At 34.1% G+C, this 16,628-nt stretch overlaps 1 protein-coding gene across 1 annotated transcript in view; it reads right to left on the reverse strand.

Annotated features, from left to right (window-relative positions):
* Window positions 1-478: 478 nt before the first annotated feature.
* Window positions 479-16,628, reverse strand: part of LOC149156961 (uncharacterized) — a 165,291-nt gene continuing 149,141 nt past the window's right edge. Inside the window, exon 3 of the mRNA XM_089444922.1 lies at window positions 479-690. Coding sequence (XP_089301048.1) covers window positions 479-690 — 212 coding nt within the window. The remainder of the gene's footprint in view (window positions 691-16,628) is intronic.

A 16,628-nucleotide genomic window follows, 5' to 3' on the forward strand; every position in this document is an offset into this window, starting at 1 on the left:
TATTCTTTCGTTCCTAGACTTTGATCTACCTCTAGATCTTGAATTCCCTCGTCCATCACATTCAATTTTCCTTCCACGATCAGATAAGGCTAGAGCTTCTCCTCCTTATGTTTTGAAATTGATTTGTGTTGCAACTGTTCCTTCATTAAACTGATGCTAACATTATCAAACTCCAGGGTCCTTGCAAGTGTTGAAGTGTTAATTGCCACTATCAAATGCTCTCAACTATCTGGCATGGAGCACATGAGATTATGGTTCTAATCTCATCATGTAGAGTGATTTTGACATATGCAAGCTCATTACTCTAAATTCATTTAAGTGCTCCACAACTAAAGCACCCTCTTTCATCTTGAGATTATATAATTTTTTCATTAAAAACACTTTGTTTGTTGTTGTGTTCTTATCGTACATGTCATTCAACTTTTTTCATAGACCTTCTGTTATCTTCTCCTTAGCCACATTGAGTACACATTATTTACTAGGTACAACCGAATTGTAGCAATGGCTTTCTGTCCAACTTCTTCCAATCTTCATCTGCCATCATTGAAGGTTTCTTTGCTAGTCCCTCAATTGGCAAGCATTGATCATTCAAGATCAATGTATCCTCCATTTGAGATTTCCACAGGGCGAAATTAGTCCCATTAAGCTTCTCCATATCACTCATTAGAGTCTTCATATTGTTCAACATACCTAGCAACAAAAACCAATTCTAATACCAATTTAAGAAAAAACAATAAAAAATATAATATTTTTTATAAACAAAATAAAATAAACAATGATTGAGAACTACAACACAAAAAAATTATGTGGAAAACCCAATGGTACACAACACAAAAAAAATTATGAGAAAAACCCAATATTGTACTAGGTATGGGAACAAGGAAAAGATCAACAACTCTTATTTCTAGCAATACCATCTTTTATGAGCTCAACTCTCAATTATTCAATGCTAAATATTAAATAAGCTCAATCTTATTTATTCTTAGAAAATATTTCTTTGCCATCAAAAAAAGAGTACGTTCTAGAAATCCTCCTTACATTAAATAATAAAAAAAAGAAAAAACAAACATATTTAAACTCACACTTGAATATTTATATTTACTTTTAACTATATTTAAACTCACATTTAGCAATCTATCACTCACAATATTTACATTCATTCTTAATTATATTTATTTACACTCATACTTGACCTTCAAGGCGATCCTTCACCTTCTGTTGCATACTCCGATAGGTACGGTGTACTTGTAGCAAAGCTGTCATGTATGCCCATAAGATTGTAAGTATTCCATTATTCCAATCATCTTTGTCCATATGTTTGTTGCTACGATTTTGTTGAAAGTTCTCACTACAGTATTTGCTTGTGTATGATAATATATCTTCATATGAGGTTGGACATCGTGCTCTTCAAGAACGATATTTTTGAAACCGTTTATGGGCATCCGAGTTTTCTGATTACATTTTCATGTTTCTTTTTCAACTGTATGTGCAGTGCAGTTGGGGGAACGGGTTTTCTTCAACCCAATTTTGTAACATATTTTGTAATTTTCTATACAGTGAAATTGAAAGAACGCATTATTTTTTCTTACTCTCATTCATATATATATTGCTTCAGCAACAGATTGAAAAAAAAATATCCTGCCGTGCTAATATTTGATTATTTTTAGTCGATTTAAAACGTGACCGCTAAGCCTTCAAAACTATTCATAAAATAATACGCAAATAGATTTAAAATGTGACCACTAAGCCTTTAGAACTATTCATAAAATAATACTCGAATATAAAGTGGTAAGTGATGTTTGTTGAGTCTGTAGAAATAGTACTTGTCCAGTTGTTTGCCATGATTGAATTGAAGATGTTTGGCATGCTATAAACGTTAAAATACTGAATTCCGTCACCTATCTCCTCCTAAAAAATTTCAACTTTCCACATGCAAGATATATCAATCACCTTTATGTTTCGCGTACTTAGTAGTTGAGCTCTTTTGGTTAAGTGAATTTTTTATTTTTTAAAATAAAGATAGTGAATTACTTTGGCATGCATAGCATAGTTGTTAAAAAGTGAATATATTAACTAAATGGCTTTCCAGGGGAGATATCTGGAGAGTGTACAAACACTCATATAAGTCCTATTTTACATTGAGTCAAATGAGTCTCAAATATATAGGCTTTCACACTACTGGGATGGTTTCAACCACTCTCTAGATATTAGGATCTAAGGTCCAAGATTAGAGTCTCAATCATATCATCATCATAACAATAATCTAAGTTTAGTTTTCTCCTTTACTTCCAACACTCCCCCCTTAATGGAGAAAGGGTACTGAACAATAAACATACGCCTGTTGGTCTAGTATCAGCTAAGCTTACAATTAAAACATGACAAACTTGGTAATAGAGGTTTTCATTTTGGTCTTTTTGCTTGAGAGTCCATGCTTGTTCATCTTGAGTCGAGGCTTCATCTTCACTTTCCTCGTCATGAGGTAGTGATGTATCTTCATCTCATTTCTTCCCCAGTGATGGAAAGCTTGAATTCTTATTCTCGCCCTTCTCAAGATTATGACAGGCTGGATAGGAGAATTTTCCCTCTCACTATTTACGGTGTCAACCATCTAAAAGTGAGCTATGATGTCTTCATCATTCATTGTTGTAACGTCTGCACACTTAGAAATATTAATGAGATCATCACAATTTAAATTCTCTCCAGCTTTGTCTTCTTCTACCACGTCTTTGCAATCAGCTTCATGTGGCTCATTCAATTGATCTTCAACACTTTGTTCCTCTTTACACCCTTCCTGAATATCAGCTCGGGTGTCTTCAATCTTAGAATCTTGCACAACAGACTGTGCCTCTTGATTCTCGTGGTCATCAATAGAACCACATTGTTTTTCTGAAATTTCTTCTGACTCGAACATACTACCCATGCTAATGCTTCCAAATGCCCACATGAGAAAATCATCATCATCAGAATAAAAAATATCTAAAAATATAGACATGTTGTTAAAGTCCAACTTATCTCGTTTTATCTTGCTTCGAGATTTCTTTTTGACTCCACACGCTCCTCTAATGAGCTCCAACAACCCCGTTACCACACAAGCGGGAAATTTCTCCCTTTGGCAGCTCTTCAATTGTAGAACCTTGTAGACTGTGGTTTCTATGCCACGCAGGTCTTAATGCCCTCAACTCCGGCGACAAGCAACAAAACAACCTCTCACAAGCTGGAAACATTCTCAATATCTAATTCTGATATATGTAATTAGCAATTTCTGATAACATATATTTCTGAAGATAGGTTCAAATCAGCAAAGGACTTTCGCATTTTCATTGTGGCATATAATAACTTACAGGAAAATTTACCCAATTGGTTTTGGGATCTCCACAACCTGCAACTTGAGTTTCTCAAACAATTGAAACTCCACGAGCCTCCACGCACATATCCTTCCTTCTCGGCACATCCATCCAACTTTCTGCAACTGTAACAAGAAAAGTACAGTGACTCACAACAAAACGACGTTGACGAACCAACAACAACACCACAATTGTTCTACTTGGAGTAAAGTAAACAAATGAAATGATCAAATCTCCAGTCCTTCTACATAGAACCAAACCCTCATCCAAAATACTAGTTATAACTTTGAGGTTCCTGACGATGAGCACTGTTCTTCAGGAGCAGTGTCCTTTCTGGGGCTAATTTTGCGTTTGATTCTTTAGGTTCATTCCCTTCCGATCGTGGTTAGCTGCCTTTGAGGGCTGTGTCTCCCTCCAGTTTCCCAGAACCCTCCTTTTCTATTCTGGATCCGCTCCCGGCTATGGAGATTCTGTGGTTGATCACCCTCTTCAGTTTCAGGAAGGCCTCGAAGGACGGTTTCTTTTAGCTGGAGTTCAAGTTCGGTGAATTTGTCGATGTTCATGCCACAACCTCATACCACAAGTCTCGGCCTCCAGCACACAACCAGAGGGCCAGTCCATGTAGGCAGCGATCCACCTCGGGTCTTTGGCCTTTAGCATGCACTGGTCTCCACACGATGTTTTCCAAGACCGCAGCAACCTCTACCACGTGGCCTCCTCCACGCATTTTTCACACCTTCCACGGCCTCTGATCTACAACAATGACCGCAGATCAGATGTTTCTTTGATCAAGCAGCCAAAAGAGAAGGAAACGTGCTCCTTTGACCATGCCACAATTGCCACAGCTTGCACGCTTTCAAAAAAAACAAGTAGCTTAAAACAGTCGGTGCGAGTTAGCACCACGGATTCGCGAATGTCGTCGTGACTGTACACCAGATATCTGCGATGGTCGATGAAATTGAAGTTACAGTGGATCAACGCATTTGTGCACCTAAAAACTTGTGAAGATTTCAGCTCAGTCGCGCCCTCCACTCAACGTACAGGATCAACACCCCTGCAGCGCCGATGTCATGTTAAAAAGTGAATATATTAACTAAATGGCTCTCTAGGTGAGATACCTGGAGAGTGTACAAACACTCATACAAGCCCTATATTACATTGAGTCAAATGAGCCTCAAATATATAGGCTTTCACACTAGTGGGATGGTTTCAACCACTCTCTAGATATTAGGATCTGAGGTCTAAGATTAGAGTCTCAATCCTATCATCATCATAACAACAATCTAAGTTTATCTTTCTCCATTACTTTCAACAAAAGTAAATTTAGAATATGAGTTATTTGAGTGGAGTAAATTTATTTGAATTTAGTGTGTGTTTGTACATTAAAGTTTTTTAGTTGAAAAAATATAAATATTTTTTAAATTTACTGTAATCATCAAATTTTGTATGTGAATTTATTGTGTTGATTTGTATCATCTTTTTTGTTTTTCTATCAAATTAGTATTAGATTGTGAAAAAAATACATGATCCATAGAGCCTGGCAGAAAATGGTCAAATTAAAAAAGCGGAGATTTAAAAAAACAATTGCTGCACATGTTTAAAGTGCTAAAGGTGAGACTCTGGGTGGGAACCCACATGTTGCAAGTGTGAAAAGTGCGACAAATCGGCACCAATTTCTTGCAGCCTATCTCGAAGTGCAGCGTATCTTGCAGCCTATCTCGAAGTGAGAAAACACTATTCAAAAGTGCTTTGTTATCATTTAACGGGGTGTGTATCTTATTCTTTTTATTGAAGGTGACGCTAAAGTATTTTGTAAAGTTTTTCCAAAAGGGCTTTGTAAAAATTTATAAAATGAGTATTTTAGAAAGGTTTTTTTAATAAAATTTAATAAATAGGTTTATAAAGGTTTTTTGTTTTTTGTTTGTTTTTTTTTTTTAAAAGGAGTTATATTATATTTCAAGAAAGTTTTTTTTAGAGATGGTTCTAAAGTTTTTAATCGCAATTTCTATTATTTACGTGGAAAAATTATGATAAGTGAGTTATTAAGATGGAGAAAGCGTTAAAAGTTCATGATGTTTGGATTTCTGGAACTTAAGAATGAAGCAGAAGAAAGAGTTCTCACTTATGCAGAGAAAGAACAATGGAGGAAAGGCCAAAAAAGAAAGCACACACATTGCAATTTATTCAATGAGTGGACCAAGCAATGTACTACAAGATTATGACCACATATTCAACAAAGACAACACGAGAGACTTTGGAGACGAGTTATAAAGGTATGGCCAAAGTCAATATTGTTAATTTACAGAATACTAGGAGAGATTTTGAAAGTTTGTAGATGAAGGAAACAAAGGATATTGGTTCATTCATGAATAAGAGTTTGACTTTTGTAAACCAATTAAAGATTTATGGTGATGACATTAAAGATCAAGCAGTGGTTGAGAAGGTCCTTAAATATTTGTCTATTAAGTTTAGTGTTGTAGTAGCAGCGATTGAAGAAGCCAAGGATTTAATAATGTTGACAATCGATGAATTGATGAGATTAATTCTATCCCATGAGGCGAGGATAGACAAAAATAAGGATTCCTCCTCAGAAACCGCTTTTAAAAGTCGGTTTCTATCTCAAGAGACAAAGGAGGCAGAGAACGAGGTGGAAGAACATGTAGTCAGAAAGATGGCAGAGAAGAGCAGGAATAAGAAAATGGAAGCAACAACAAAAGCTTCAACAATAATCAAAGAGTTGAGAAATCAAAGGTGAGATGTTATTATTGCAATAAATTTGGTCACTATGCAAGTGACTGCAGGAAGAGGATGGTTGATCAAGGAAAGCAGAGAGCTAATATAACTACAAAGAATACTAGCTCCATGTTCCTAACTTGTCATACCATGCATGAACCTTTTGATAATGTTTGGCTATTAGAAAATGGTTGCAGTAACCACATGACAGGCAACAAGAATCTGGTTGCAAATCTACATCAATCTGTGAAAATAGAGGTAAAGTTGGGAATTCACAACACTGTGGATGTAGATGGAAAAGGAGTAGTTAACTTTCTTACCAAACAGGGGGAGCCAAAGACATCCTTAGAAGTATATTATATTCCTAGTTTAAAACATAATCTGATAAGTGTTTGTCAATTGATGCAGAAAGGATACAAAGTTATTTTTAAGAGACAAAATTGTGTTATATATGACAAGCCCCCAAGCAAACATCTGATAGCAAAGGTGTAGATGACGAGAAACAAACTCTTTCCTCTGATCATGAATTATAGAGATCATGCCAGTTCATTTACGGTTGCATGTTTTGATGATTATTAGTTATGACACTTTCGGTTTGGACATTTGCATTTTTCTGATTTAAAATTGTTGCAGCGGAAACAGATAGTTAGAGGATTACCTCCCATCAAAGAACTTTCTAGTACTTGTGAGTGTTGCACCTTGGGAAAGCAACATCATAAGAGTTTTCCAAAAGGAGTTGCATACAAAGAAAAGAAACTACTAGAGTTGGTTCATACAAACCTATGTGGACCATAATGATAGATTTGATTGGTGGAATTTGTTACTTCCTCAAATTTATTGATGATTTCAACATAAAGACGTGGGTTTATTTTTTGAAGCAAAAATCCGAAACTTTTGCAAAGTTCAAATAAAAGCCTTAGCAGAGAATCAGAGTGAACATCAGATCAAGGTATTGATATTAGATCATGGTGGAGAATATGGTTCGAAGGCATTCCATGCTTACTGCAAACAACATGGAACCATAAGACAATTTACAACCAGATACACACTGCAACAGAATGGTGTAGCAGAGAGAAAGAACAAAACAATTATGAACATGGCAAGAAGCATGTTGAAAGGAAGAAACTTGTTTAATGTGTATTGGGCAGAAGCAATTGCATGTGTTGTTTATGTGATAAACAAATCTTCTACAAAGAGCGTGATGAACAGAGTGCATGAAGAAGTATGGCAGGGTATGCCTTGTAGTGTATCTCATCTTAGAATATTTGAATGTGTAGCATATGCACATGTACCTAAAGAGCTAAAAGGCAAGTTAGATTATAAAAATGAAAAATGCATATTTACTGGTTATAGTGCGCAATCAAAAGCATATAAATTGTATAACCCTATTACAAAGAAGACTATAATTATAAAGATGTGGATTTCAGAGATCTGTGGCTTGAATCTTTTGAATTAATGACCGGAGAATCCACAGTTTTAACATTTTTGTACCAACGTTTCAAATCCCAAATGGGATCCATCATGAGGATATGAGAATGATGATGACAGAAGAGCAACAAAGAAATGATAAATAGTGATGAGGAAAAAACTTTTAGAATGACAAACTGTCGGCTCAAATGATTTTTTAATTAATTTTAATTAATTTTTATAAAATTTTTAATTAATTTTAATTAATTTTATAATTTTTATTAATTTGTTTTAAAAATTTTAATTAATTTTATATAATCTAAAATTAATTTGCTTTTTAATATTTATATATTAGATTGTTTTATTAATATATATAATATTAATTTGTTTTAATATTAATTCGATTTAATATATAGAATTAATTTGCTTTAATATTATTAAATTGTTTTATTAATTATTTTTAAAATAACTATGTTTAATTAATTTTATACCTAGATCTAAATGAAATTAATATTAACTCTAATATGAAATTGATTTAAACCTAGAACTAAATGAAATTAAAATTAACTATAATATGAAATTAATTTATACCTAGATCTAAATGAAATTAATAATAACTCTAGAATGAAATTAAACCTAGGGAAATATTAATTCTAGAATATTAATTTGTTTTATTAATATTATTATATGAATAATATTAATTTGTATTAATATTAATTTGTTTTATTGATTTGTTATAATATTATTAATTTTCTTTATTAATATTAACCTAGATCTAAATGAAATTAATATAAATTTTATTATGAAATTCATTTTAACCTAGGGAAATAATAATTCTAATCTGAAATTGATTTTATACCTAGGGAATATTAATACTAAAATGAAATTAATTTTAATAATTATTAATTCCTAAATAATTTAATTAAATTATTAATATTAATTATATTATATTAACTATTATAAATAATTAATATTTATAATAAATCAATATAATGATTAATATATTACTCAATAGCAATAAAGAAATTAATAAATCCTAGAATTTAATGGAAATTCTAAACCTAGACCTAAATGAAAACAAAGATTGAAGACACAAGAAAGGAGAGGGATAACTTACCTGCTGAGGCCTTAACCAGGGGATGTGCTTGCGTTTGCGATTTTTATTTCCTTGATCAAGGGAAGCCAGCTCCCGCTAATCTCCACGCCATTATCTCTGTTCATATTATGAGGATGTTTGATAATCTCAAGTGCTTCTCTGATCTTTCGTCTCTGATGTTGCTCTTCCTTAGCGATAATTGATGCGCTTTCCAGACAGATATGGTGTTTAGTTTTTAAGGAGTGCTCTGCCAGGGCTAAAGTATAAAGATGTGTTCAAAGACCAAGAGTCATAGAATGGTAATATAGACCAAACAGTTGATGTAAGAGTACCACTCATAGAAGAAGAGGATGTAGCAGAAAATGAACAACAGGAATAACAAGAGAAGGCACCAAACAAAGTCACGCTAGCAAGGACTCCAAGATTTTCTGAACAACATGGATCTTCAAGTAGATCAGCAGATCAGAATACTCCCAACTATCAATTAGGTGATGAATCAAGCAATGGTAAGAGAAAAATGAGAAGTTTGCAAGATATTTATGATGATTTGGATGTTAATTCAAATTTTGCATTGTTGTTGTTTCAACCTTCATCATTTGAAGAAGTTATCAAAGATGAGAATTAGGTGCAAGCTATGGATGAAGAAATAGAATCTATAGAAAAGAATGATACTTGGGATTTGTTTCAATTACCTAAAGATAAGAATCTGACTGGTGTCAAATGGGTGTACAAGACAAATTTGAATGAGAAAGGAGAAATTGACAGATTTAAAGCAAAACTTGTAGCAAAAGGGTTTTCACAACAACCAGGGATAGACTTTGGAGAAACATTTTCTCCAGTAGCCAGATTGAATACTGTAAGAGCAGTCTTAGCAACAACAACTCAAAACAAGTGGAAAGTGTATCGGATGGATGTGAAATCGACTTTCTTGAATGGAATTTCAGAAGAAATCTGTGTGCAACAACCTCTAGGTTATGAGGTTGAAGGACATAAAGATAAAGTTTACAGATTGAAGAAAGCACTTTATGGACTCAAACAAGCACCAAGAGGCTAGTATAGCAGAATTGACAGTTACATGATCAAGAATGGATTTTGCGGAAGCAACATTGAACCAACCTTGTACACAAAGGTAAATGAGCATGGACAAATTTTGATTGTTTTCTTGTATGTGGATGACATGATTTATATTGGTGATCTTGAGTTTGACGAATTTAAAGAAACAATGAAGAAATAATTTGAAATGACAAATCTTGGACTTATGAAATATTTTCTTGGCATAAAAGTTGAGAATTCAGAGAAAGAGATTTTTATTTGTCAAAATAAACATGCTAAAAAATTGTTGAAAAGATTCAGGATGGAGAATTGCAAACCTGCTCCTACACTAGTTGCAACATGTACAAAGTTAAGGAAGGATGATGAAGGATCATATGTCAATCCAACTCTATTCGAAAGATTGGTTGGCAACCTTATGTATCTCACAGCCACAAGGCCATATATTATGCAAGCAGTTAGTTTGATTTCTATAGTTATGGAGCCTCCAAAAAACTCACATTCGAGAGCAGGCAAAAGATTCTAGATACATAGCAAGAACTAAAGATTATGACATATTTTATGAGAGCACAAAGAAGAAATATTTGGTTGGATATACTGACAATGATTTTGCAGGAAGTTTGGATGATAGGAATAACACTTTTGGTTATGTGTTTCATATTGGTTCAACTATGATATCATGGGCATCTAAGAAACAACCCATTGTGACATTTTCATCAACATAAGCAGAATATGTAGCAAAAACAGCAGTAGCATGTCAAACAGTATGGTTACAAAGGGTTTTGGATAGACTTCAACAAAAACAAGAAGGATCAACAACAATCTATTGTGACAACACCTCAACCATTGCACTATCCAAACATAATGTGTTTCATGAATAGAGCAAGAATATTGATACAAGATATCATTTTATTAGAAAACTTGTGAGAAATGGAGAAGTTAATTTAAAACCTTGTAAATGAAGCGATCAAATGACTAATATATTCATTAAGCCATTAACAAAAAATGTATTCATAGAGGAAACTTAGGTGTTGTAAGCCTAGCTGAGACTTAGACCAGCAGACATGTTTGAATTGTCATGAGTCATGTCTTAGTTAAGCGGTCATAATTAAGGAGGAGTATTAAAAATCACTAATTACTCCCGTATGTTGAGTATTATAAATTTATAGTGTGAGTTAACTGAGGGAAGAGTGAGTTAGTTCGAGTTTAGTCTTGTATTCGATAAAGTCAAAATTAATGTGTTTACATGTTCAAGTTATTTTGAGTGATTTGCTAGTTGAAAAAGTATAAATACCTTCACGTTTTGTGTGACCAATAGAAAAGAAACAACTCCTGTATTTTGTGTGTGTGAGAAATTATTGTGTTGATTTGTGTCTTTCTTCTTTTGCCTTTCCAACATTTTTTTAAAATCTCCTAATTTATTTAACGAGATCAGAATATAGTTTCATAGTTTGTATTTTTTTTTAAGTTTCTTCCTTTGACGCATTTTTTTTCATTAACTCAAGTTTTGTTAAAATCTTGTTACTTGGCATCCCACTGTTACTAGAAACGGGACGATGGACAACGTCCCTAGCAAAAATGGCTATAGAAACGAGGCTAGACGGGAAACATCGTCGTCCCGTACGCCCATTCTGGTTTTCATTAGCCACAAACTCGTTTCGGATTCATTTCTTAAAACCAAGCATGCAAGTTGTTTCTCCTTCGTTGTCAATTTCCTTTCCTTTCCAGACTCATGTTAACTCCCGTTCTAAAAACGTCGGTTGCTTTTTCGAGTTGTTAATTTGGTTTTTCTAGTTGTGCACATGCAAACTAGTGGTTATGAGTTTCATTGCCCATAAAACAATGTTTTTCAGGGATTTTTCATCATTCAACGCTGAGCAAATGCAGCCTAGCGCAGATCAGAGTTGAGTCAGGCAACGTCACTTCCCCAACCAATTAGCTTCAGCGCCATCGTCTGTGAACAAAGATCTCATATACAACTTGTCTTCACTCTGTTTTTAGTTTTGGTTCTAAAATGTTAGTATCGAAAGGAATTTGCTGCTTTATATCAATGAATATATGAGAGCTAGATAACCTTTTTGAAGAGAGCACACTCTTCCCCTTGAAGAGATGTCATTTCGTAGTTTATTTCCTTTCATCTTTTCCAGATTTAATTTCTTTATTGCCTTTAAAGCATAGTTATTCATATGCTTCATCATGGAAATTTTACCATTGCCTTTGAATTGCACCTTTTTTCACATCGAAAACAGCCATGCTCAGTGTTTCAATAGCTCATCGATGTTTTATAGAGAATTAATAGTTGCTGCCTCAAATCATCAGTTTTATAGAAATATTTGAGTTATCTACTAAAACCTTCAGCGCAGAATAAAGAGGAGGTAGAGATCTAGTCCTTTTATCAAATTCTTGTTCCCCTCAAAAGGGGAGCGGGTGGAGAGCCATAGTAAATTTGAGAAAATAGTTATCTTTGCCATCTACAGAATCTAGTTTACCTATCCATCTTCAAATCCAAAGGCTGGTAGTATCACTGGGAGGAAATCACAATTGATGTGATCATAAGCCTGTGACATGTTGAGCTTTTTCTTCTTAACCTCAAGGAGTGATTGGATTCATGCACAATTATTATTTCTTCCAAGATCTATCTATCCTCCTTGCTCCTTATATTTTAACTGATCCATGATGGAATTAAGTATATTATCTTTTAGTTATGAGATGAATTTTTATGTGCTGTTGTATGACGTTGTTGGTCTAAATTTGTCTAGGGAGTTTTGCATCCTGTTTTGGGAGCTTCTGAAATTCCCCCGGATTTTTGGAATCTTCTACTCTCCCCATACCTACCTCATTACCAGTATGATCTTAGAACTTAATAGAATTTCATTGAATTGGTGGAATCCATCCGATCCCAGACACTTTCCACTATCTAGGTCTTCCACTGTTCACATTTTTCTTTTGCCACAATTTTAAAGTAAAACTATTTTTCCATGGTTAATGTAATATTATTTTTTATAAACAACTTCTCCAATATAAAAACAACTATTTACCATTTTTTTCACTATTTATTCTGAATAATTCTTTATTTACCTATAGATTTAAAATAATACACTCTCCTATGATCAACATACATATCTTATTGAGTGCCTCCAAGATATCCTGGCAAAGAATACAATGGATGATTGGTTGAGGTAAAAAGAAATTTAGGAAGAGAAAGATTGTGCCTACCTCTCAAAGCTCAATTGACTACCCATGATTTTAATCCATGGTTCAACTTTGACCATTGCCTTTGAATTGCACTTTTTTTTGGCATAAAAAACAACCATGCTCAGTTTTTCAATAGCTCATCGATGTTTCACAGTTGCTGCCTCAAATCTTCACTTTTATATAAATTTAATATTCTCTTTTCCCTGCCTTTTCTACTAAAATAGAATTGATTCTATGGGATTGACTTAGTGTTCGCCATATCAAATTCTCTTTCCAGATCTTATATCTAACCTATATACAATATCAGATTAAACTCTCTTTTGAACTAAATTATAACTTCTTTTTCTATTTATGAATATTTTTTTTACAATTTTTAAGATGGAAATATTAGATATTTATAATTAACTAATGCTTTGTTTTATATTATTCACTTTTAATTTCTTTTTCTACGGTTAATTTACAATCCTCGTTTCTTATAAGTGAAACCTCCCAACTTTGTTTATGTACCGTTCTCGTTTCTGTTTCAATCCCGTTTCTCGTTTTTGGTAACATAGCTGGGATGTTTCAAAACTTTGTTCTTTATTGTATTGTACCATCTCTGGATCTTTCATAAGAGCTTTGAGCGCTTCATTATCTTGATTTCTATCGATTGGCTGTCTGGTCCTGGGAGATTTAACATCTTTCTTTAGTCAAGAGTGTTCCATCATGTCAAGGCTTTCCCTCTTAGCTTATGGTTTACTGTTTCTTTCCACGAAAGGATGTACGTAGTATGGTAAGACCTATAATAAGATAAGAGTTGTTCAAAACTCTATTTCTTCTGCAAGGATAGCATCCATCTCCCTTATTTTTTCAGAGGTTTAAGCCAAAACAAAAGGATAAGTTTCAATGGATGTAACTTTTTTTTATTGCTTTCCTATATGAAGCCGGATATTTGATGTCTTATATTTCTTCATTTTCTCTTTACAACACGGAAAGATATGTACTCAACCGATTAGGGTTTTTTAAACCCTAATTTGAAATCTGCACATATATGCAAACGCCATCCAAAGTGGTCCTAATTTGTAACTTCGGATTCTATTCCTCATCGTCTTCCAAACAACTTTTTGATCCGCTGATTTGTATGTTCCAATCAGAAACTATGCGCAATTTATTTGACTTAATATTTTCCAACCTTCCTTGAGACTGGTTTAGAATGGGACTGCGTATATGTTAAATAGCTGGACAGTTAATTAGAGTTTAGAAAGTTATTATTTTTTATTAATTCATGTAAGAACTAGATATTTTTACAAAGTTATTATTTTTGATAAATTCATGCGAGATAGAGATAGGTAATTTTATAAAATTTGTAGTTTATGTAAAATCTATTTAATGATACCAAAATGTGTTTACTCATTCTCTTTACCTCTATGTGAATATTTTCATGGTATTAAGAGGTTTTTTTGTTAGAAAAATTTACAAAATTTCCGCGGAGAGAATCTTCGCCGAGGGGCAGAGGGTTATGATTCTTGCGAAGCTGATTTCGTGCAACTAGCTTCGCTTCGCAGAGCTATTACATAGACTTAATAAAACCACAATATTCACTTACCCCAAAAAAACAAAGGTAAAAGCTTGGAGTATCACAAATAAAACTTAGGATTGATTTCTAAATCTTGCAAATACATTCACATGAGACTGCAGCTCATTCACCAAGTAAAAACAAAGGTTTATAGTGATTTACATTCACGCGGAATAACAAACAATAAAACACAGTAACTGTTGTTTTCACGCCCCATCAAAATTTTGCTCCACCATTTTCTCCTCAGAGACTTACATTCTCTTTCTCTCCAACTCTCTTACTCTCTAACCTATCAAAATGAATTTTTACATTCGTATTTAACTTCAACATACCATTTTTCATTTAATTCATGACAGAGCAAAATAATTAATATTATGATGTTGTTGTTGAGTGTGATCAGAATCGCGCAGGTGTTTGTGGAGTGTGGGCAATAGTCGCTGAATGAATGCTTGCCCATATCTATTTAGCAAAATACATTAAATGCTTTAAATCCTTGTTGCGTTTCCAAATGTTTCGCGCATGGCTTCAGTCCTTCCATCTTCAAATAGAGACTGACGATAGGAGGGCAAGGAACACGCGAGTCACAACGCTTGCATATTCACACGGGATCGTATAGACATTCAACACCAATAACTCAGCTTTTCACCAGTGACCTTGAAAGGGGCTCTATACTTTCACATGGCCATGAGGAGCGGGTTGACCTATTTCTAAGGACCCTTTCATATGTTGTAATTTCATCCTTCCTTCTGGGCCCATCTCTCGCTCTCTCTCTCTAGGACCATATATCATTCATTCTGGGCCCGACTGTTTCTCTTTCCTCTCTGGAAAATGGAGATTCTTTAGGGAAGGAATCCATTATAGATTTCGTGGAGAGGGATGCAACCTTGCCTTTTCCTGGTAGGGTAAATGCTCCACAAAGTTGACCCCGAACTCACTAAGGAAGGTTGGCACTTTAAGGCTTCCTTGCAACTTGCAAAAATGCTTTTGATAAGTATGGCTGCTGTCAGAGTGTTTATTGTGGTGGTTGGGATTATTATTTCCAACACTTCCCCTTAATCACAATTGCCGCCATTGATAATTCCCAAATAGTTTCTAAGATAAACAAAACTTTCACATGCCAATGGCTTTATGAAGATATCAACAAATTGTTCCTATGACCTGCAGTGCTGAAACACAATTTCATCATTGTTAATCAACTCTCTAATAAAATGATATTTAGCATCAATATGCTTAAAATGATATTTAGCATCAATATGCTTGGTCCTCTTGTGGAAGACATAATTATTTGATAATGCAATTGCTGAGGTGTTGTCGCAAAAAATAGTTTTCCATCATTGTTAATCAACTCTCTAATAAAATGATATTTAGCATCAATATGCTTAAAATGATATTTAGCATCAATATGCTTGGTCCTCTTGTGGAAGACATAATTATTTGATAATGCAATTGCTGAGGTGTTGTCGCAAAAAATAGTTTTCGCTGCCTCTTAGTCTTGACAAAGATCCCTCAACATCCTTCTCATCCAAACTGCTTGACAAGTTGTTACTATTGCTGTGACATATTCAGCTTCTATTGTTGACAATGACACTATTGGTTGCTTCTTCGAGGCCCATGAAATGACTCCGGAACCCAAATGAAAAACATATCCTACCCAATCACTGTCAGTGTAACCAAATAGCCTGAAATCACTTGTTGTTGTGTACAAAATGCCATATTGTTTTGTCCCATTGATATACCTTAAAATCTTTTTCGCTGCTTGCCAATGTGTCTCCTTGGGTGTCTCCATGAATCTTGACACAAAACTTACTGCATACATTATATCTGGCCTAGTGGAGGTCAAATATATCAAGATGCCTATCATGATTTTGTATGATGTCAGATTGACATTGCTGCTGCAATCTTCTTTGCTCAACTTCAACCCTTTGACAGTTGGAGTTGGTGCAGACTTGCTGTTCTGCATTTTAAACCTCTCCAAAATGTCTGCCACATAATTCGCTTGGGAGATAAAAATGTCTTTTTTTGTTTGCTTCACTTCTATGCCCAAAAAATATATTAACAATCCCAAGTCAGTCATTTCAAATTCACTCTTCATGACTTGTTTGAAATCAGTGATGAGGAGATCATCACTACCTGTAAAAATCAAATCATCTACATATAAGACGACAATGAGAATCTTACATTCACTCTCTTTAATGTAGAGAGTAGGCTCACCGTCACCTTTGTTGAAACCATTGTCCAACAAGTAAGC

The sequence above is a fragment of the Pinus tabuliformis genome, chromosome 9, assembly GCF_031772625.1.
Source record: "Pinus tabuliformis cultivar Carrire ecotype Pingquan chromosome 9, CPIR1, whole genome shotgun sequence".
Classification (NCBI taxonomy): Eukaryota; Viridiplantae; Streptophyta; class Pinopsida; order Pinales; family Pinaceae; genus Pinus; species Pinus tabuliformis.